The 22,369-nt window shown below is 52.7% G+C and overlaps 1 protein-coding gene across 1 annotated transcript; it reads right to left on the bottom strand.

The window, feature by feature from the left end:
* Positions 1-514: 514 nt before the first annotated feature.
* Positions 515-20,302, bottom strand: NPTXR (neuronal pentraxin receptor). Its single transcript, XM_066257820.1, has 5 exons — positions 19,539-20,302; positions 8,643-8,868; positions 7,393-7,640; positions 4,998-5,177; positions 515-4,691 (listed from the first exon to the last, which is right to left on the bottom strand). Exons 1-5 carry the CDS (start codon positions 20,121-20,123, stop codon positions 4,467-4,469), a joined length of 1,464 nt encoding a protein of 487 aa, XP_066113917.1. The 5' UTR covers positions 20,124-20,302; the 3' UTR covers positions 515-4,466.
* Positions 20,303-22,369: the final 2,067 nt, after the last annotated feature.

The following is a 22,369-nucleotide window of genomic DNA, read 5'->3' as shown; positions in this document are numbered from 1 at the left end:
TGGGTGTTAGAGGTGGGGGTTGGGGGACTGTCAGGGAGTTTAGAAGCTAAAGGAGTCAAAGGTGTCCAGGTAGATCATGGGGAGGGGAGGAGTTGAAATACACCAGGGCCAGCTCCTTTCCCCTCCCCCATCTTCCCAGAACCTAAGGGAGGTAGGGGTGAAGGTTGGGGGTGGAGAGGTGGGAATCCAGGCAAGTGACTCAGACAGACTGGGTCTCAGGGAACAAATCGGGGACCTGATTCCCAGAACTGGAGCACAAGGTGAGGATGGGGTGTTAGGAATGAGGCCAAAGCCCAGTTATCAGAACTGGGACACTTTCCACGTGGGACTTGTGTTCTTTACATCCTTGCTGCATAAATCCTGGGAAACAGGATCTGCCCCTGGGGCTTGGCAGCACCCGTCAGGTTGGGGGGACAGGTGGGGTTTAGTGAGACTTTGGGTCACCAAGGTGTCTTTGCCTACTGCCCTGCCCTGCCCTGCACCCAGGGGGAGCCCCAGCTTTACAAGAAGAGCCTCTGAATAAACATCATGTTTATTTTGAACATTCAAATGTACAAAAACAAAAAAGTAACAAAATCCATGACATATCACACACATACATACACACACACACACATTGTATCTCATATCACTTTATGTACAAAATCAGGCCAGGAGGATGAGGGGGTGTCAACAGTAGGTACACTAATTTCACAGTGTCCAACAGCTTTACATGCTCACTCACTGCTCAGCCTGGGCCCACATGACCCTCTTCTCCACCCAGCAGGATCAGAGGTCAGGGGTCATGGAGAGGTGGACCTTGGGGTGGCAGGCAGCTGAGACAAAGGGGGTAAAGAAATGATCCCATCTCTGGGAGGGGGCGCATCCCCCAGTTTGTTCAGGGCAAGGTGCAGGGAAACAGGAAAGGGGGAACCAGTTGTGGGGAGAGAGGGGCCATGCATCGTGGAGAGAGCACTTCACACAGAGTCAGAAAGCTGGTTCAGGTCTCCCAGTGTCCAGGCTGGGTGGCCACTGAGGACCACTCACCGTCTGTGGGCCTCAGTGTCCTCACCTATAAAATGAGGGCTTTGACCCCCTGCAAGAGCCCTTCTGTCCAAATCTGTGGACCGAGGTCATGCACAATTGTGGCAAAGTGAACTGTCCCCTTGGGAGGCTGGCTGGGGGCACAACACGCCACATGGCAGGGGATCTGGCAGATAGAGCTGTGAAGCACCTGGAGCAGGGCTGGCCCCCAGCAGGAGCAAGAAATGTTTCCTCCCCTCCCCTGTTAGGGCTCTTGGGAGACAGTCCACCTTTCAGCCCTCCTGGGATCTCCAGCCAGTGGAGGAGGGGGCACACTGAAGAGGAACATGCTCCCTAAAAGGACTGAGACCCCTCCCACAAGCCTCAGCCAAGGGGACCCTGGCCCTGGGCCGGCCCACGCTGTGCCTCTGTTGTTCCACCTCAAACTCTGTGGTGTGAGGAAGAGGGTCACACCTTTGGGCCAAAACCTAGCAGGAGAAATGATGCCCAAATTCCACTCCACAGGATGTGGGAGTGACTGCCCCCTTGGTCTGAGGGGCGGGCCCTTGATGTAACCTGCCTTGGTTTGAACTTGCTGACACTGGGCAGGTTACTTAACCTCTCTGTGCCCTAGTTTCCTCTGTGTATGATGGGGATAAGAGGAGTCCTAACATTGTGAGGATAAATGAGATGGTGCCTGCAAGGTGCTCAGCTCAGTGCCTGACACTTAAAAAGATGTAACACACTTGGGTTCAGCATTGCTATCAGACAGGAGCAGATTAGTGATGCAACTGAGCCACCTTTCTGGATGCTCTTGCCTGCATTCCTGGCTGTGCCCAGCAGCAGCTGAAGTGGATCAAAGCTGGAGTCCAAACAGCAAGCCCTGGCCAGTGTATGAAGGCGTGGGGACTCTTGGGCTTTCATTTTTCAGGACTAGAAATGGGGATCCAAGCCACTCATCAATGGCCCGGAATCAGAGCTTGAACCCCAACACCTCAGATTTGTTCCTGTTCCCCCTGGCTGGCTGGCCAGGGTGCACTGGGTATCTCATCATCACCATGACAAAGCATAAAAGACTTGGGATGTTCTCTGGGTGGGCTCAAGTGATCAAACAAGTTCTGTCACCTCTTATCTTGAGACCCTTTCTTTCCCCCAATGCCTCCACAAAAGCTGCTTCCTTTAAAACAAAAATAGAAACCCATTAAGGGCGGATGTCCAGTGTCCCTGAAATCTAAGTTCCAAATTCTGCCATCACCCCAGCAACAGTGTATGTCACTATGAGATACTTGACCCAGCACTTGGGCTGATGTCATTGGCTGTTACCGGGGCAACCTGGAGCCCAGCAGGTTCTGGCTGAAACATGCCATCACACCTTCTCCTAGGCTCTTCTAGGGGGAGTTGGGCCAGAGGTGCTGAACGGTCTATTTGTGCTCTGGAAATGGGAAGAAGGATCTGGGGGCTGGAGACAACAGTCTCAGAAAAGTCTCCACAGCCTGCAGCTCTCACACCAGGCCTCAGGCTAAGTGGCTGTGGATGGTGGAGACAAGGAACGAAAAGTGGGGCAAAAGGCACCAGTGCCCACTCGAGTCAGGTTGCTTGCAGCTGCCCAGACCTGGTAGGTGGTTGGCAGGGAAGGGCCACTTGCATTTTCTCTCCATTCCTGCCAGAGTGGCCAGGATTGCGCCTCCCAGGAGGTAGGAGTGCCAAGATTGTTTCATAAAGGAAGATGTTCCAGTGGTCATGCAGGAAAGCATCCTGACTTCTCAAATGTCCATCTTCTAGATGAAGGCTGGACTCAAAAACCTTCATGGGCAAGCAGTATGGTGGGGGGGCAGAGCACTGAAGAGGGAGGCAGAGCCCTGGGTTCTAGTCCTGGCTCTGTCCCACTGCGCTGGGCTAGCCTGTGCAAGTCATTTGCCCTCTCTGAGCTCTTCCCTATCTACACAAGTGAGGGATCAGACTGAGTGGCTCCCAGCTCTGACATTCTTCCATTCTCTTGAGGGAGCTGGTGAGGACTCAAGGGTGGGGACCAGGAAGCCACTGGCCCTGTGAGACACTCAGACAGGCACGAGTGCCAACCTGGGGGATCCGGAAAAACTGACTTTTAAAATCTGCACATGAGGTTGGTCTGCCTTGCCCCTCGCCCTTGCCTGTGATCTCGGGAGCCAGACGCTGGCCTTGACCCATGCCTAGTCAGATCCCATGTTCTGCCCAGTCCCAGGACCTGCCCCAGTTATGTCCCTCAGCCACCAGGAAAGTTCTCAGGCTTACCCCCCCCACTGTTTATCTGAACTCATAGACCATCTCACATTTGCTCACAAATGGGGAAGGCTAGCACAGACAGGGCAGGGACTGATAGAAGGCCACACAGCAGAGCTGAATTGGAACCAGGGGCTCCTCCTGCTCACCCAGTGCTCTGCATACCACTTCATGCTTCTCCCTGCTCACTCAGCTTCTTCCGTGCTTTCTCAGAGGTGCAGGGCCATGTGAAGGGGTAGGGGATGTAGCTTTGTCAAAGCCCGGATCCCCTGGGGCACAGTGCCTCTGCCTCATGCTGCTTCTAGCACAGGCTTAAGTGGCCCAGGCCATGTCCTGGCCACAGACAGGGAGAAGTTACCATGCTAGCAGTGGACACAGCTGTGTTTGGGCACAGGGGTGACTATGGCCCTTTGGCCTCCTAGAGTCTTGGTCCCTAACCCTCCAGGCCAGAGCTGGGAATAAAATGTCCTGGAAATTGAGGTGAGGTTGAGACAGGCATGGAACCAATATTCAATCCACTTCACACAAAGAAATGAGGAAAGAGGAAGAAGAGAAAGGATGTAGGTATGGGTGGGGTGGGGGTATGGGGCACAGGGTCCATCAAGATCCCGCTGCTCTTGACTGTCAGCTGGTAGGAAGATGGAAGAGGGGTGAGTGTGAGTCTCCTATGTCTCTGCCATCCCCTTCTCAGCTGGGAAGACTGTTCTACAGCCTGTTGTGGCCCTGAAGGAGAAGGGGCCAGGCCTGTTGCATGGGGAACAGGTGGGTGGATGGCCTCTCTTGCCACTGAGATAGTGGGTCCTTCCTCCATACACAATCCCATTGGGATGCTGTTGATGTCAGTGGAATCAGATGTGATTGACAGGATAAGGTGTGGTGGGAATAAGAGAGGGCTGTGGCACAATGCCAGGAGGGTGGGCAGAACCATGGGCACTGCTACCAACCCCTGCCAGGTCCTGGACTCACCCCAGGCTTGACCTATTCACTTGAGCTGCTTGTCCCCATTCAAGCGGGATCAGGGGACAGCCATCACAGGGCAGTGCATTCTGGAGGTGTGAATATAGGAGGGGAAATGAGAGGCATGATTAGGAGTGGAGCAAGAGGGGAGGCCAGTGTGTGGGTACATTAAGGGAAGAAATATGACCTCCCTCCTGTAAGGTCCCCAAATTGGCAGGCACGGGAGGGGCTCTGGACAAGGTGGCTTCTCATGCCTTAGCCCTCCCCTTGCAGACATCGAAGGTGGCTTTCGTTGCACCCCCAAAGGTCTCCACCAGCTTGTCTTCCCAAGGGAGTACGTTGCCCAACAGCAACCCAGTACAGTTGGCAATGCCCAGGACCTGGGCAGGTGTCAGGGCGTGGTCCCACAGGTTAAACTGAGCAATGTCACCAACGAAGGCCTGGGTGGCATCAAACCGGCCTCCCAGGGTATCCTGGGCCAAGAGAACAGAGAGAAAGGAGAGAGACATGGAGTGAGGGAGAGAAAAGATAAGCAGGCTCAGAAAGGCAAGCCCTGTCCTGCTCTCGGGGTTCTAGCTCCACCCCAAGGTTCTCGCCCCTTGGGCGTGACCTACTCCCTCTGGGTCCCAGTCTGCCAGACCAGCTACAGAATGGCTGGCTCAGGCCGGGTGATTGCTGCCGTGCTTTCAAGGGCCCTTGGCCTTGCCCCGTCCTCAGGGGCCCTGGGTGGGTGGGATATCTACTTGGACCTCAAGCCCCGTTATCACCCTGAGCCTTACCTGCTCTTGGCCAAGAATAAGGATCCCATGAGGCTTGATGGGGTGCCAGGCAGCCAGGTTCTCACCAGAGCCCCGCAGCTCCCCATCCTGGTAGGCAGACCATAGGCCATCCCTTGTGGTCCAGGCAATGCAGATGTGGTGCCAGCCATTGTCCTTCAGGCTCAGGGGCAGCTGGGCCACCTGGACACAGATCCCCAGCTCCAGGTCAGAGGTCACAAGGCCCAAAGCTGAAGCAGTGGGGGGGGGGCTAGGAGACCTATGTCCTGCTTTCCAGGGAATGACCCAACCCTGGACCCTCCCCTTTCTCCCAGCCCAGAGTCTTCCCCGCCACTCCTTCCTCTTTACCCACATCCTAACCAGGCAGCTTCATTCGGGTCACAAGGGACTAGTCAGTGTTGGTTTACCTTTGTTTCCAGGTAGTTTAATTGCTAACAGTCCTGTGAGGTTATGTGGGGTGGGAGCTGCATCCATCCTACCTCCCCCTGAACACTTCACACAGTGCCCAGCACATAGCTGGGCCCAAGAAGTACTGGCAGTGGCGGAACATGCTCTGACTCGGGCTGGGCACTGGCATCCGGCCTTGGCTCTGCCAGCCAACCCCCGTGGGATTCAGGGGAGGCTTCACTCTCTTCCGTGGCCTGAGCTTTTTCATTTGCAGAGTGAGGAGGTTGGGCAAGGGATGGCAAATAGGCAGCCACCTCCCCCTCCTCTACCCAAGGCAGACATGGCTAATCAATCATGAGCCTAGTCTCAGCCTCAGAATCTTCTGCATCATGGTGCTCTCGGAAGCCTCTGCGGATTGACTAGTGTTGTTGGCCTGTGAGATGAAAGGTACTTGCTGGCTGAAGATTTGGAGTTCCCAAAGGGGTCATTCATCTCCTAAGTTCTCTGAGATCATAATTTTTTTTTTTTTGTATTTTTTTTTTTTAAGATTTTATTTATTCATTATAGAGAGGGGAGGGGGGAGGAGCCAGAAGCATCAACTCCCATATGTGCCTTGACCAGGCAAGCCCAGGGTTTTGAACCGGCAACCTCAGCATTTCCAAGTTGACGCTTTATGAGATCATAATTTAATGCAATGTTCTCTGAGGTCTGCTTGGTGCCAGGCCTTGTTCTGGACATCGAGAATATGAACCTGGTCCTAACTGTAAGTAAGCTGAGTCTGCACAGGAGGGAAAAACCTAAGGGACAGTATTACAAGACAAAATAACACAGAGCCATTTGGGAAGTACAGAGGTGATAAAGGCTCAGAGGAAGAAGAGGGGGGTGGGGACAGAAGATAGAGAGTCTAAACACATCTGGATGACAATGGACTCTGACCATTCCCATGCAAGGGAAATATGTGGGGAGCACAGAAAGAGCAAAAGCTTAGAGCCTGAAATAAAAGGGAACTGTGAGCCTGACCAGGCGGTGGCGATGGAGCTTCGATCTGGGATGGTCAGGACCCAGGTTCAAATCCCTGAGGTTGCCAGCTTGAGCATGGGATCATAGATATGACCCCATGGTCGCTGGTTTGAGCCCAAATGTCGCTGGCTTAAAGCCCAAGGTCAATGGCTTGAGCAAGGGGTCACTGGCTCGGCTGGAGCCCCCTGGTCAGGGCACATACGATAAAGCAATCAATGAACAACTAAAGTGCCACAACTATGAGTTGATGCTTCTCATCTCTCTCCCATCCTGTCTGTCTGTCCGTCCTTTCCTATCTCTTTTGATAAAAAAGGGGGGTGAAAGGGTTGAGGGACTGTGAGCAGCTTGTGAGGTTGGCCTCAAAGGACAGCAGAGGTTCCTGGACTAGGGCTGCCCTGTCCAGGGTGCTGAATTCCGTCTAAGAACTGAGTGCAGAGCCAAGGATGGCCGCCAGGGGGTGTATGAAGGGAACAGGGTTTGTAGGGTAGATGCAGCCTACCTTCCCAGGTTTTCCCAGAACCTATTAGGTCACAGAAACAATTCATTGCTCCTTGGGCTCATCTCCTTCCCCCTCTTCCAGGAAATCCCCCCCCCCCAGAAAAAACAATTCCTGCTGAGCAGGATTCTGGGAGGGACCTCTCCATAGGTAAGTCCTTAGGCCTCTCTCTTTGTCCAGGAGAGTGAGCAGGATCCCAGAAGCAGACACTTCTAGCCTTGCTCCTAGAGCTGGGTTGCTGGGGAAGTCACAATCTCTGTGGGGACACCACTCCTACAGTCTCTCGGACACGAGCCCCTTTCAGCCAGCCCCAGGTCTGGCCTGTCATTATGTTTCCAGAGCCCAGCCTGGCACATAGTAGGCATGGCATCTGTGCCAAATACCCTGAGCAGAAGAACTGAAAGGGCCCACACGTGTGGGGCCCAGAACAGTATGGTGCTCCTGGAAAGGTGACCCCTGACCTCTGTCCTTACAGCTCTGCCCACCCCCACTGACCTTGTCGTTGATCAGCAGCTCCATGGGTTCGTGGCCTGCCTCCAGCAGCACAATCTCATTGGCCTGCCCTGGCACCGAGTAGGAGAAGGGGGTGCCCTGGCCAGTGCCACCCGACCTGGACCGCAGCCACACGCAGACAGTGAAGGCATAGAGCTCGGGCAGCGCTTTCCGCACACGGGCGTACATGTAGTTGTTGCGAATGGGGATGCTGATCTTGAAGGCATCAGGGGGACTATAGGCTGAGGACCCTGAAGGGAATGGGCAAGGTGGAAATGGTGGGAGTCAGTGGACCTTGATGAGGGTGGGGTGGGCAGGGCACACTCCAGAATGGGGGCCACTAATCCTTAGGCACCTGCTATGCCTCCCTTCAACTGTGCCCCTGCTATGGTCCCTTCAATTCAAAATTCACTCTCCACTTCTGCTTCTGCTTTTAAGGACTAGTTTGAGACCCACTTCTTCCAGGAAGTCTCCTGGATTTCTTTTTCCAGAACTCCTTCTAACTTCCTGTCCTACATCTAAGTCAGTCCCAGCTAATTGCTCATGGTTTTCCCTGTTATCCTCAACTTGTCCATAAGCCTCTTAAGGGTGATCCTTACAAGGTTTCAAAGATGAAAGGTTCATGAGAGCTCATGAGCCCTAAATCTCCACTTTTCAGATGGCTTAGGAAAAGGAAGTAAACTTCAAGTGTCACAGAACAAATCAGTGACAGCTGGGGAACCAGGAGATAGGTCTTCTGATGCTCATAACCTGTCCACTGTCCATTACATTTCTCTGACATATGCCAGGCCCAGGTATTAAATGACAAAATTCTGATTCACTAAAGGTGTTATTTTGTGGGGTGGTTAAGTGCATGAACTTTAGAATTAGACTTGGCTTAAAGTTCAGATCCACTATGGGCTGTGTGACCTTGGATAAGTCACTCGACCTCTCTGAGCTTCAGTTTCCTCATCTGTGAGATGGGGATGACAACACCACCATCCTTTTGTGGTTCATGAACATTAAACCAGCTGATGTGTCAAGTCCTGAGCCCACTCCCAATATTCAATAAGTGCCAGAAAATACTAAATAATAATCATAATGAGAGCCACCAATTCATCTCTCCTCCTTGTGTTTCACAGCCTCCTCCCCACCATTCTATCTTTAGTCTCTGGAGAGCATGAAAATATTTTTCCAGTGAATCTGCCACCCTGAGGACTGAGCCGAGGACCGAGGCCTCTCCTGCTACACTCACTGTGGGGTCCAGGACCCACCGTGTTCCAGTTCAGCTACGCGACCCTGCAGGGTGTCCAGTTCCTTCTCCACCTCCTGCCGCTGCCGGTGGCTGCTGTGACTGAGGGCCACACGCTCCTTCTCCAGTGCTAGCACCTTGGCCAGCAGCTGCCCCTCCAGTTCGTCCATCTTGGAGTGCAGGGCCGTGGGCACGGCGGGCGCAGGGGCGGGGGCAGCTGAGAAGTTCACGCGGGCTGGGAGCTCCTGCTGCTCATGGGGCAGAGAAAGGAGCATGTGAGGTCACTTGGAAGGAGGAAGGGAAGGGACATGGGGCTCAGAGACCCCTACAGCCTTGCTGAGTGACCCCAGGTGAGCCTCAGCTTCCCCATATACAAAATGGAACCAGCAATACCAGCTTCAGACAGCACACTGGGCGTCTAGCAGAGCATCTGCAGACAGCTCCGATTCAAATCCAGCTCGACCAAGGTCAGGCTGGTGTGTGCTGGTCAGCCAAGAGCAGGTTGATTCCTGCCCTCAAGGCCATCTCAGCCAGTGGTTGACTAGCAGACTGGCCGTGGAGCTCTGTAAAGGCTCCCCGGTGGTTCTAATGTGCAGTTGAAGTTGATAGCCACAGCTGACTCCTTCATAACTGGAAGGCTGTACACTGATGGGTCCTTGAAGGGGCATAATCTTCACTTATTCACTCACCAAGCTTCTCTATGATGGTGTAAGGCTATGTCTGGGCACTGGGCAGACCCAGGGGCTTCTGGAATAGGGTTCCAGTGGTGTAGCCATCCAGGGTGGTATATGGTTAAGATCACCGACTCTGGAGTCAGACAACCCAGGGGTTCAAATCCTGCTCAAGAACCAACCTGCTGTGTGACCCTGAGCAAATGTCTTTACCTCTCTTAACCCCAGGTTTCTCACATGCAGCATGGGCAATTGTACCTATTTAGAAGGTTTATGGGGATGATAAAGTGGTAAATGCCAACCCGTTTATTGCAATTACTGTCTAGGGCTGAGGGGTTGGAGAACTGATTTTCCATTCTGCCACACCACCCTGAGATCAGAGGCAGGGGCAGTAACCTTAACACCTCTATTATACTAACCCTCACTATGTGGAAAGCTCCCTCTCACTCCCAAAGGTCCTAGGAATCCTGACTATGGTGCTGACTAAACACAATGCCTCAGTTTCCCCTTCTATAAAATAGGAACCACCGTCCATCCCCAGGATAGACATAAGGAAGTAAAGGAGCTCATGGTCTATAAAAGCAGAATGCAAACTGAGCTTGAATACATCAGCTGCCAGGGAGCCTGCTACCTCCAGAACTTCCCTTGACATAGCCATGTGCTGTGTTTGAGGTGGCTGGACTTCCAGGGACCTTTAGGCTGAGGCAATGCATAGAGTGCACTCCCTCTCAGTGCTCAAAGGGACACAGCTGGGTGTCCTTGGTTCCAGTAATGCTCTGTCCTCAGTTTCCTTCCTTCCACTGTGCTACATAAAGGGCACACATCTGAATGAATGTGCCATACCCATCTTTGACACTTTGCACGTATCTTATAGTCGGGATATTTCAAAATGAATATGAAGCAATAAAATATCCCTTAATTTTTGTGAGCAGTGTACTTATGAATCCATATAGCCACTCTTTTTTATTTATTTATTTTTTTTGAGAGAAAGAGAGAGAGAGAGAGAGAGAAAGGGAGAGAAACGAGAATCATCAACTCATAGTTGTGGCACGTTAGTTGTTCAGTGATTGTTTCTCATATGTGTCTTGACCAGGGGGCTCCAGCTGAGCCAGTGACCCCTTGCCTAACTAGCAACCTTGGGCTCAAGCCAGCAACCTTGGGCTTCAAACCAGCAAGCTCTGGGCTCAAGCCATTGACCATGGGATCATGTCAATGATTCCACGCTGAAGCCTGCGACCCCATGCTCAAGCTGCCGAGCCTGGGCTCTAGCCAGCAACCTTGGAATTTCCAATCTGGGACTTTAGCATCCCAGGATGACCCTCTATCCACTGAGCCACCAACAGTCAGGCTACAGCTACTTAGTTTTGTTGGTACTCTTAGTGTCCCCATTTCACAGGTGGGGAAAATGAGGCAGAAGTCCTTTTGAATTTTCTACACCTCTGGAGCCAAAGTTTTCTCTCTCTAGCAAAGCATCCTCCTCCGTCAGGGGAAGAGAGACCTGCCAGGAAGAAACAGGACGTGGAGTGCTATTTACACAGCGTTTGGAGAAGAAGCATGCTGGCTGAGGGAGGCAGGCACACAGCTGTTCTTTTGTCAGAGCCACTAGCTCTGCCACCAACAAGAAGGCCAGGGAGGAGGTGGGCTCACTGGATCGTGTGTGGTCCCCGCCCCACCCAGTGTGTGAATCAGAAGAACATGATTGCCCCCCCACACTTTCCCATCTGCTGCGGGTGCAGGCTGTGCCGCGTGGGCTCCCAGCTTGATGCCAAGTGGGCCCCTAGCCCAAGATGGTGGGGGGGAGGATGATACCATCACCCCCACTCAAGTCCGGATGAGGCAGGAAAATGGGGGCTTGGAACCCACTGTCTGTCATTCTGGGAGTCTGGAGTGGGTTTGTTGTAAGTATATGAAGCCTGGAGCCTGAAGCCAGAGCCCAGGGTTCTGGTTCACCTCAGTGCCAATGAGCTGGGCTTATTAGCACTCAGAAATAAGAATGCTAACAGTGGCTGCTGTCCTCCTCACTGTCACGCACTGTGTGCCAGGCCTGGTGCTTAGGGGGCACCGTGCAAACATTTCAGAGCTCCTCTCAACAACCTGGAGAGATAAGGAGGCCCACTTTACAGATGAGGGAACTTAGGCTCAGAAAGGTGAACAAAGCCAGGACCCCAGCCCAGCCCAGGCCCTTCTGATTCCAGAACCTGTTTCCATTCTTCAGTTCTACCCTGACAGTGGGTCTTGGTGTGCTGGTCTGCCAAAAGGGCACAGTGTTGCTTCCCTGCCTGCCTCAAGGGTCAGGAGAAGAGGCTCTAATGGCCATGAGAAGGTTGGGAGGGGCTGGCAGGCTGTGTCAGACTGTGGCTTGGGGCAGCTTCACAGAGTAGGAAGGACCGGCCTATGTGGGTGGCTCAGAGGCTGGGAGGGTATGGGGAAGACCCAACCTTGTCCCCAGGTGGAGACTGCTCCTTTCCTTCGGGATGCAGAGGGAAAGATAGTGCTGGCTTCAGGGCCAGGGTCTCACCCTCTGCACAGCTGATCCCTGCCCAGGACAGTGTGGGGCCCGGCTCAAGGGACAGCAGTGGTGTGAGTCAGGCCTCCTCACCCCCCAACCCCCAACTGGTCATCCTCCAAGGCCTCTGAGTGTGCCTGGGCCCACACCCTGGCTCTGCCAGCCTAGTGACTTTGTTATGTAGCACTGCTGTGCCTCAATGTCCTCATCAGCAAGAAGGGTTCAACAACAACAACATGTCATAGCACTGTAGTGAGAAATGAGTTGATAATGTGCCCTAAGAGTAGAGGTGGCACGTAACAGGTGGTGCTATGTAAATGCTAGTATTTATTATCATTACGATACTTATATATATTTCTTGATGGGACCAACTGTTCTCCACTCCCAACCATAAATCTCTTTGTCTAATCATTATATTGAGTAAAAAAAAACCAAGTTACAGAAGAACAGTTAGATACCATGTAAATAAGTTGCAAAGATTCAAAACTAGATCACGTATTTGTAAAACTATGAAGAAATGCTCGGAGAGAGAAGCACATGCAGGACAATGCTGACCCCTTCTTGGGGGTGGGCGTCTGGGAGTGAGATGCTCTGAGGGGCAGCAGCTGGGTGCACACATTCTGGTTCTTGAGCTGGCTAGAGACTTGGACAGTAGTCTTTATACCTTTGTGTAAGTCTGAGATTCTTCACCATGATTTTCTTTAAAAAAAATGGGAGAAAATCCAAAATCAGAGTCTTTGTGGGTAGAACCTAACCCTGAATCTTTTTTTTTTTTTTTTTTTTTTTTTTACAGAGACAGAGAGTCAGAGAGAGGGATAGACAGGGACAGACAGACAGGAACGGAGAGATGAGAAGCATCAATCATTAGTTTTTCGTTGCACATTGCGACTCCTTAGTTGTTCATTGATTGCTTTCTCATATGTGCCTTGACCACGGGCCTTCAGCAGACCGAGTAACCCCTTGCTTGAGCCAGTGACCTTGGGTCCAAGCTGGTGAGCTTTTGCTCAAACCAGATGAGCCTGTGCTCAAGCTGGCGACCTTGGGGTCTCGAACCTGGGTCCTCGGCATCCCAGTCAACGCTCTATCCACTGTACCACCGCCTGGTCAGGCCTAACCCTGAATCTTAAACTGTAGTCTGACTCGACCCTTTGCCTGTTCTTAGCTCACATCACTGTCACCGGGGTTCCTCCTCTGGCCCATCTCCAGACAGCAGCCAGAGGCAGCCACCTAACTGCAAACCCAGCCATGTTGCTTAAAATCCTTCTAGTCCTCTTCCCCATCCATAAGGTCCCTTTTCCACTGATCTCAGCCCTCACTATACACCCTGCAGGCTACATTTCATCCTCACCGAAAGTCCCCAGCTGCCCTGGTTCCCTCCCACCCTAGGGCTTCCATGCATGCTGCTCCTTCTGCCAGGAACACTTTTCCTGCCCCTACCCCACCTTCTCTGACCAATGCCTTTTCAGCCTCCAGATGGTTGCTTCCCTGATGCCTGAGCTAAGATGCTTCAAGGAAGAGGGCTTCTCTAGAGAGATTGCAAAGTTCTCATTCACTTATTCCTAACTCATTCATTCATTCATCCATCGTCAACATGTGCTGTGGCTACACTATGTCACAAATACAGGCATGACTTTCAAGTCACATAGGCCTGTGTCATTTCTAGGCTCCCTACTTACTAGGGTTGTAGCCTTGGACAAGCTGTTCAACTCTTGTGACCCTCAGTTTCCTCAACTGTATACTGGGGATAAAATAGTACTTATATTTTGGAATATAGGTAATGACAAGAAGAAAGAATATATGTAAAGTCTGGCATGCATATAATGAATGGCTGATAAATGGTCGTAACCATTATCACCATTCTCTACCAGTGAGAGGCAGGAGAGCATAGTGAGTAGTAACTATGCGGATGTGGGCCCCGAGACCAGACTGCTAGACTGAAATCCCAGCTGAGTGACTGTGGCAAGGTTCTTAACCTCTCTGAGCCTTTGTTTCCTCATCTGAGAAATGAGCATAGTGATAGCACCACGGTTCTTGTGGGACTAAATTTTAAGGCCCTTAGAACAGGCTGACACAGGTGGCACTCAGCCCCACTGCCTCTTGTAACTGCCAGGTGCTGTGGCTCCAGAGGTGAATGAGGCCCAGCTATGCCTGCTGTCAGAGTGCCCTCAGCTGGAGGTGGCCTTGGCCCTGTGGCAGCAGGAGCACCCACAAGGAGACACGGGCTCTTCAGGGTGTGTAGGGGGGGCAGTGAGGTGACTCAGGAAAAGACTCTCAGATGGCCTGTCCTGTTCCCTGTCTTCTTCTCCAGGAGCCGGCCACCCAGCCTGTTTCTACCTAACCCAGGTTTGGAAGGGGCAGGAGTGGCCCAGCCAGACTGACCTTCGGTTCTGTTCCCAGATGTCAGTTTGGAGTGGTAATGCAAAGAAGAAAATGGGCTTCTGTGCATCCGGTGCCAAGTCAGGGTGTGTGGTGAGGGCGGGGAGGATGGGAGACAGGGAGAAGGCTCCCTGAAGGTGTGTTCTACCCACTTTCCTGGGCACTGAGGCCCCAGAGTAGGTGATAGGACACCCTCAACCCCAAGGACCCTTGTCTCTCCCTTCAAGTTCTCCCCATCAAGCTAATGTGCTGAGAAGGCCACAGAACTTCCTCTCAGGCCTTGGCTACCCCCACACCTGGGCCTTGGTAAAAAATCTGCAGCAAAAACTGAGGTCCCTACCCTTAGCCATTTTAATAGAAAATGCTGGTTGTGGTTTTTGCTCAGCTTCTGCTGTGCTGTGTGGCCTTGAGTAAGTCATTCAGCCACTCTGAACCTTAGTTTCCCTTGAGTTAGTGAAGGGTGTGTGGGGGTATGTAAGCGCTTCTACTTTGGGTTGGTTGCTGTAATCCTGTCCCTAGAATTCAGTGAGGATCATGCGCCTACCAGAACAGGGAGCGTTTTTTAAATGAGCATATGAAGGCTGCCAAGATTCACACGCAGGTGGGCATGTAAACGCTCACTGCCACTTCGGAAGAGTGTTTGGCAGTAACTCCTAACACTAAATATATGCCTCTCCTGGAACCCAGGCATCCCACTCCTGGGGATGTAGCCAGGAGAAATGAGAGCTTATAGTCACCAAAATATACTACAAGGATGTTCATAGCCGCTTTAATTTGTAACAACCCTAAACCAGAAACAACCCAAATGTCCATCCATAAGAGCAATGGACATTTGACATAAGTCAAAGAAGATATATCCATGCACAGAAACACTACGCAGCATTGAAAAAGAACAAACCACTGACACATGCACTATGATTGAGTGTCAGACACGGTGAAAATAAAATGCCAGGCACACGGGGTACAGCTGTCTGAGTCCATCTGTATGAAGTTCAAACAGGCGAAACTGACCTGGCAGAAGCAGAATCATGGTACCTTTGGGGAAGTATGGATTTTTGAGGGTCACAAAGGAGCCTTCTGGAATACTGGAAATGTCTGATTCTTGATCTGGGTGGTGTGTTGCCAGCTAGCAGGATGAGCCTGTGAGGACTGGCCCTCATCACTCTGGCTCTGGGTCTTCTGAGGCGGAAATGGCTCAGGGCAAGGGCCACTGCTCTCACCTGTCTTTCTCACTCTCCTGAAGGTAGCTGAGTTCTGACCCCTCTAGATGGATCTGGAGTTAATGATGAAGAACAAGGGTCCTGGAGCCAGACACTGACAGGGGCAAACCCAGGTGCCACCGCTGTATGACGCTGGGCCAATTTCTTAACCTTACTGAACCTTGGTTTTCTTTATCTGTAGAAGGGGATAGACTAGTACCTCCCTCACAGAGATTTTATGAAGATTAAGTGAGAATGTACAGTGCCTGATACATGATAAGTGCTCAATGTGAGCTATAATTATTAGTTCAAGTTCTCCTGTGACTGACATTAGGGTGTTCCTGACCATGGCCCCCACGTCAACATGGATGGAGGCAACCACCTTGCTAGGCTGGGCAAAGGATGTGGTTTATGTCAAAGGATTACTGTTGAAATCAACTCTGAAGTTTCATTTTACAGATAAATCAGTGCAAAAATGGACTACTGGAACATGAGTACATGGCTGGTTGCCACATAAATGGTCCAAACCCTCTGGAAGGTGGTTCCTGGCCACAGCCATAAGAAATCAATATCCTCTGACCCAGTAATAGCACTCTTGGGAATTCAGCCTAAAGAAATAATTCAACAGACTCAAAAAGGAAAAAACAAAACAAAACAACTATCTGCATGAAATTGATCCTGCAATGAGAAGCCAGAAGAAAAATAATTAGAAACAATCTTCATCTCCAGCTGCGAGGACTGATGGTGGCAGAGCCCATGATGGACCCAGAATGTTATGCCATCATTAAATGGTCACACCAGCAGTGCTGGCAGCTCTGGACAGCGTCTACATTTGAATAAAGGACCAAAATAGGGCTGCAAAAATAAATAACATGGTGGAATTAAATATGATCACCCTCCAAAAAAAATCTCTTGACTTTTTCCATTTAATTGCAACAACAATAACAATGAAAGTAAGAACACAAAAGAAGACAATGTCTCCTATATAGGGCTCCCACTTGAGGCCCAGGGGAGAGGCTATGCCAGCGTGACCTTTCCTCCCTGGTGGCAGTTGGCATGGTGAGGTAGGGAAAGGGGTGATGCTAAATTTTCTAGGTGGGGATGGGCAGGGATGTGCTGAGTATTATAGGAGCATGGGCAGGGCAGGAAGTACATAGAGTGTGATCAGGGAAGGCCTCTGGGAGGAGGTGTCCTCAGAACACGCTTAAATAATGAGGATGAATGCGCTGGCAGATATCTAGGCAGAAGCAAGAAGGAATTGGGAAACAGCAAATCCCAAATGGCAGCCTGGATACAGGCTGAGGAGTCTGCAAAGGGGAGCCCCATGGTGGCCTGAAGGATGACCCAGGGGCTGCCTGGAGGAGGATGGATGGAAGGGTGTGCCTGAGGGTGGGAGATCAGTGAGAGGCTGCCACAAGTATCCAAAAAGAAATGAAGCCAAGTGGAAGGAGGAAGGACGGGAGGAGCCAAGCATGGCTTCTCAGAACACACCTGAGAAACAGAGGATCAGAGCTCCGGTTGGGACAGGAGGGCAGGGAGCTGGTGGGACATCCAGAGGGAGATGCTCAGAAAGCAGTTGGATCTATGGGTCCAGAGCTCAGGAAAGAAAGAGGTGGAAAATGAAGTTGGTCTGGGGCATCACAATGGAATGGATGTTGGAAACCTCAGGGCGTGACTAAGCTCATCCAGGGAAGGTGAGATGACAGCCAGGAGAAGTGCAAACGTTCAAGGAGGAGAACCCTGAAAGGGGACAGAAAAGCAGAGAGGGAGGAGAGGCAGGTGAGAGGGGTCTAGAAGCCAAGAGCATGGAGGCCTGTAGAAGGGAATGATCAACGGGGTCAGATATCAGAGAGGGGTCCAGCAAGATAAGAACTGAAACATTCTGTTCAGTTCACCAACTTCAGTGATGCCACCATGAACACCTTCAGTGTGCCATGGTGGGAGAGAGAAGAGTGGTGAGAAAGTAGACCCTGAACATCTGGGGACATCCTTTTGAGGATATTGGATGACAAGAGAACAGAGAAGCAAGAGAGTGAGTGTCTAATGGGTGGATGGAGTCCAGTGGAGACTAATACTCTGACCCTACATCTGTCTTCCCAAAGACCCCAAAGAGACTGGCTCTGGCCACAGGCTCAAGTGAAGATCTGGTGGGCAGGTATCCCCTTTCTCTACCCATGTTCACCATACTCAGAAAGTAGGGTGTGTGTGTGTGTAGGGAAGCCAGAATTCCCTCAATCTGAGAGGGGGACCTGGTGCCAAATGCCAACTACCAGGATAGCCTCAACCTCAGCAGGCTAAGTGCAGGAGAGCCCAGCCTGCTGACTGCGCAGGTGCTGGGGGAACAGGTCCAGGGCCATGGAAGGAACCACGGGTGCCATCTGGATGTGGGGGCAGGGGCTTGGGCAGGCAAGAGGAAGTTTTTTGAAAAACATATTTTTTTGACATTAATAAAATCTTTTCCTAAAAGGAGGGTTTATTCCCATTTTCATTTTTTGCTATTTAAAAAATTAGTAATGTTATAGCTTAGTGATAAACACAGGAATCACTCAAACTGATTGAGCATACCACTGCCAGACACTGTTCTGGGTTCTTCACAGAGATTAACTCAATCCTCTTAACACCCCAATGAGGTAGGTCCTATTATTGCCCCTATTTTACAGGTAAGAAAACTGAAGCTCCCCTTCATTGCTGACTTTCAAGATTATTATTATTAATAATAATTATTATTATTTCCTGCTCTTAGCTCTTATCCTAGAAATTCCCCAGAGCAGAAATGGGAAAAGGGGTTGCTGGCCTAGCGGACAAGACCCCCCAGGCTTTCCTCCTGCCTCTGTCACTCACCTTTGAAGGTCTCTGAGATCCACGTCTCTCACCCGTAAGATGAGAGGGTTGTCTGTGATAGCTCCCTGGCTGCACTCTGTAACTCTGTGGGGTGGGTGCTGACACCAGCACAGACTTTCTGGAAGGTCACAGGACCATGGGCATGGCCAATCTTCCACAGGACATGCTGCTGAGCCAGAGATTTAATTCAGAGAGCCATGGGGAGGGGACTCCCTACAGTTTTCTTCTTTCAGCCCCCCCCCCTCTTTTGCCAGCTGTTCTTGGTTTGGGGGAGATACAAAGGGGACAGCCAGTGCTTTGGCCTTTTTCTCTCCCTTCCTTTCACACATCCAATTTTGCTGCTAATGCCCTTCCTTACACTCTGGAAATTGTAAATGGCTGGGGTTAATCTGTGTGTCCTGCTGTCTGTCTTTCTTACTCTGTCCAGCTCCCTCTCTTGGGAGCCTTAAATAGATTCTCACAGGGAGGTAGGGGTCTAGCAAGTTCAAAGGAGAAATGACTGGCCCAGGATCACATGACAGCCAAGAGTGAACTACTGTGTCATACCTCTTGTGTCTGACTCCCAGCTTGAGCCAGGAATGTCTGAAAAAGGAGTGGAAGAGGAGGAACCCTGGGTGGAGCCTTATTCTCCACGCAGTCCCCATCCCAGAGCTGCCAGCTTCCAGGTGTCCTGGCTGGGAGAGCACCATCTGAGATCCTGCCATTAGGCTCCTGGTTCCAGCTAGCCCAGGTGGGGGCTATGGAGGTGGGAGGTGGTGGGGGACACACAGGTTTGCCTTATGGGACACTCTGTCCCCCCTCCCCCCTCTTTAGCAGGAGAGGGGAACTCCAAGTCCCTTGGTCAGCGCATCTTATCTCCTGACCATAGGGAGTGAGTGTGGGACTGGTGCGGCTCTGGGGATGTCTGAAAGAAGGAAATGAAACGGACATTTAATGAAGTCCTAATACGTGCCAAGCATTTATACACACCTACATTTTAATAAGTACTCACTACAAATGGACACTGTTACACCCACTTTGCAGATACGGAAGCTGAGGTTTACAGAAGCGCCTGGAGAAAAACCAATCCAGAGCGAGCCTTTTCCGCGCCTCAATCAGTGTCAGGCTCCCACCCGCATACCCTACCTGAATTCTTCCTTTTCGCCTGCAAGGAAAGAATCATCATCCCCTTTACAGAGATGGGAGATGTGAGGAACAGATATTCACGGGGGGTGCCATCAGGGTCCTCCAGCGCGGCAGTGGTGGCGGGATTCCCGGACGTCCCCAAGCGGCCCCTCCCACCTCGGCCTGCCCCCCGACGGCGCGGCGCGGGGCGTGGCACTCACCTCGATGCGGTCGATGCGGTCCCGTAGGGCGCGCACGGCGTCCTCCAGCTCCAGGATGAGTGCCGGCGAGTCCCAGGGCCCATCAGCCATGGTGTCGCGGCGGGGCCCGGCGTCCTGGAGGCCGCGCGGCAGGCCGCTCTCGCAGCGGCCCAGCTTGCTGGTGAGCTCGCGGATGGTGTCCTGGTCCGCGCGGATGCGCGCCTCCTGCTGCAGCGCCGTCTGGCGCAGCTGGTCGGCGGTGCTCTGCAGCAGCAGCAGCTCCTCGCGCTCGCCCAGCGCCGCGTCGCCCTGCTCGCCCCCCGACGGGCAGGCGGCAGCCAGAGGCGTGCACAGGAAGCGACTGAAGAGGGGTACGGGCGGTAGCGGGAGCGCGCTGGCGGCGGGCGCCCCGGGAAGCGCGGGGGGCCCGGCCGAGCCTCCCTCGCCGTGCATTGAGCTCAGGCTGCGCTGCGGCCCCGGGGACGCGGCGACGGCGCCCGAGGCGGCTGAGGCGTTGTCGGCGCCTCCGGGCAGCGCCCGCGCCCGGCTGGCCGCCAGGGGCACGCTGGCGATGATGCAAATGACGGCACCGAGGAACGCCAGCATGCCCGCGGCCAGCAGCACGGCCAGGAACTTCAGCGTGAGGCGGGCGGCGGGGGCGCCCGAGGCCCCCGGCAGGCGCGGTGGCGGAGTCGGGGCGCTGGGCCCTGGAGCGCGGGGCCGAGCGGGACCGTAGCGGGAGCTGGAGGAGCCGGAGATGCTGCCGCGGCCGCTGCTGCCGCGGTTCTGAGCCCAGGCGTCGCGAAGAGGAAAAGACGGCGGGCGGGGAGGGGAGCGGGCGCGGCGGCCCCGCCCCACCGGCTCCCCCGGGCCGGCCCTGGCCCAGCCCCGCACCCGTTGCGCGCCGGGCGCGGAAGTGGGGGCGCCGCCCGGGATGCGGCGAGGGGCAGGGGGTGGCTCTGAGAGCTTTATCTTGCGTAGGTCACAGAGGGTGTCGACTCGATGGCCGCTCGGCAAGACTCCTGGGTGACCCTCACCCTACTCCTCCAGTCTCTGGCAACCTCCCCGAACCAGTAATGCTTACAGCTACCTTGCGGGTAGCTTTTCCCCAGTGTCACGCTCTGTGCTAAGCGAGCTCCCAGCTCGGTCCCAATTAAGCCTTACTGTGGACATCTCCACAATACAAATGAGGAAACTGAGGCCCACTGAGGTCAGGTCGCTGTCCAAGGTCACACAACTGGTATGCGTTGCAGCAGCATTTGGGCTCAGGCATATCTGCCTGGAGGCAGACTATGGGATGTAGCTAGGGTGGGCGTGGGGAGAGGAAGAAAAGATGCCAGTGTTGGGGGGCAGGGGACTGGAGATTTTATCCCCTATAAATATCATGGCCACCTGTCTGTCACTTCCCACCCCCAATTTCCTGAAGGAGCAGAGTTCACTCTCCTCCACCCCCATAAGAAAACCTTCCTGTGATCTCAAAGGGTAGCAGAAATTCCTCCCCTGAATCATTGGGGGCACAGACCACAGGAGAGGATCCCCTCTCTCTGCTGCAGTCTACATTAGGATGGCAAATGCTGGTGGGCATATGGACCAGGCACTGGAAGGAACAAGCAGGAATGGGAGTGGGATGTGCTATGGGAGTAGTGGAGGTGGAGGAGCCTTTTACTTTCTTCTGTCAAAAATGTATGTGTGTGTGTGTGTGTGTGTGTAGTTACAAATTAACTTTGCAATTAAAAACTTAAAAAATAAAAAACCTACCATCCTTCACAATCCAGCTCCAAGTTCCAGTTTTTCAGGGGGTGTTTCCTGACCACAGTGGGTTCCGTGGCTGGAAGGGCACTGAGGAGGCTGTGGATGTTCATGCTGCATCCTGGGCTGCAGCTCACAGGAGTCACTAGCGAAGGCCACATCCAGGTCAGTCCTGAGACGAGGCTGCATCAGGCCTGCCTCCCTTCCAAGCCCACATTCTTGGCTTGAAAGGAGGCTACGGGGGCTCTGGACCACCATGGCTACCGTGTGGGCTCTGCACAGTGCTGGTGGTAGGGAGACCCCAGAGCATTTCTCAGGAGGCAGCTGCCCTGGGGAACCCTACTTGGGCACTGGGCACATGCTCCAACTCCACCTTAATTCCCCTCCCCTAGCTCCAGGAGGGTACCTGCCCTGCCTACCTGATTGATTTTTGGGAGCCAGGATCACCTGAGTTGTCAAGTAGGAGCAAGACAAATGCAAGCTGTACACCATGAGCCCCTGAGCTGTATGTACATGGATGTGAGTTAGTACTCCTAGGGCAGTGACCTGGAACCCCCTCCAGGTTGCAAGCTTGGAGGAAGCCTCTCCAGACCAAGCAAAAGGGAGCATGAGGTTCTGAGCATGCATGAGGCATGGGGACTCCTGGTGCATCCACGTGTGTTCTTGAAGACAGAAGAAACACATACATAACATCCTGAGGAGAAACTGTCATAGGAAATCCAGGCAAGGACAGGGGAGGCTGAGAGAGGGGACTGCTGCCAAGAGCAGCAGAGCCACTGTGGCTTGGGCACTAAATGCTGCCACCTTTATATGAACTGCTTTGTGATAGTTGGGGACAGTTGGATAAGTGGGTCCAGAGGCTAGAGTCAAATCTTGTTTAGTAAACAGGTCTATTTATCTGCCAGGATGACTTTATAAACCTGTGATATGAACAGGTCACTTTCCTGTTTATCAACCCATTGGTGACTATCCATCCCTTATGGAATAAAGTCCAATCTCCATAAGAGGCAATATTGCCTAATGGTCAAGGGCATGGGCTCTAGAGCCAGAAAGTCCAGTTCAAAACTCTGCTGCTTCCATTTTTTACCATTTGTGTGACCTAG

Source organism: Saccopteryx bilineata, chromosome 1, assembly GCF_036850765.1.
Source record: "Saccopteryx bilineata isolate mSacBil1 chromosome 1, mSacBil1_pri_phased_curated, whole genome shotgun sequence".
Taxonomy (NCBI): Eukaryota; Metazoa; Chordata; class Mammalia; order Chiroptera; family Emballonuridae; genus Saccopteryx; species Saccopteryx bilineata.
This window is presented reverse-complemented; position numbering and strand designations above follow the sequence as displayed.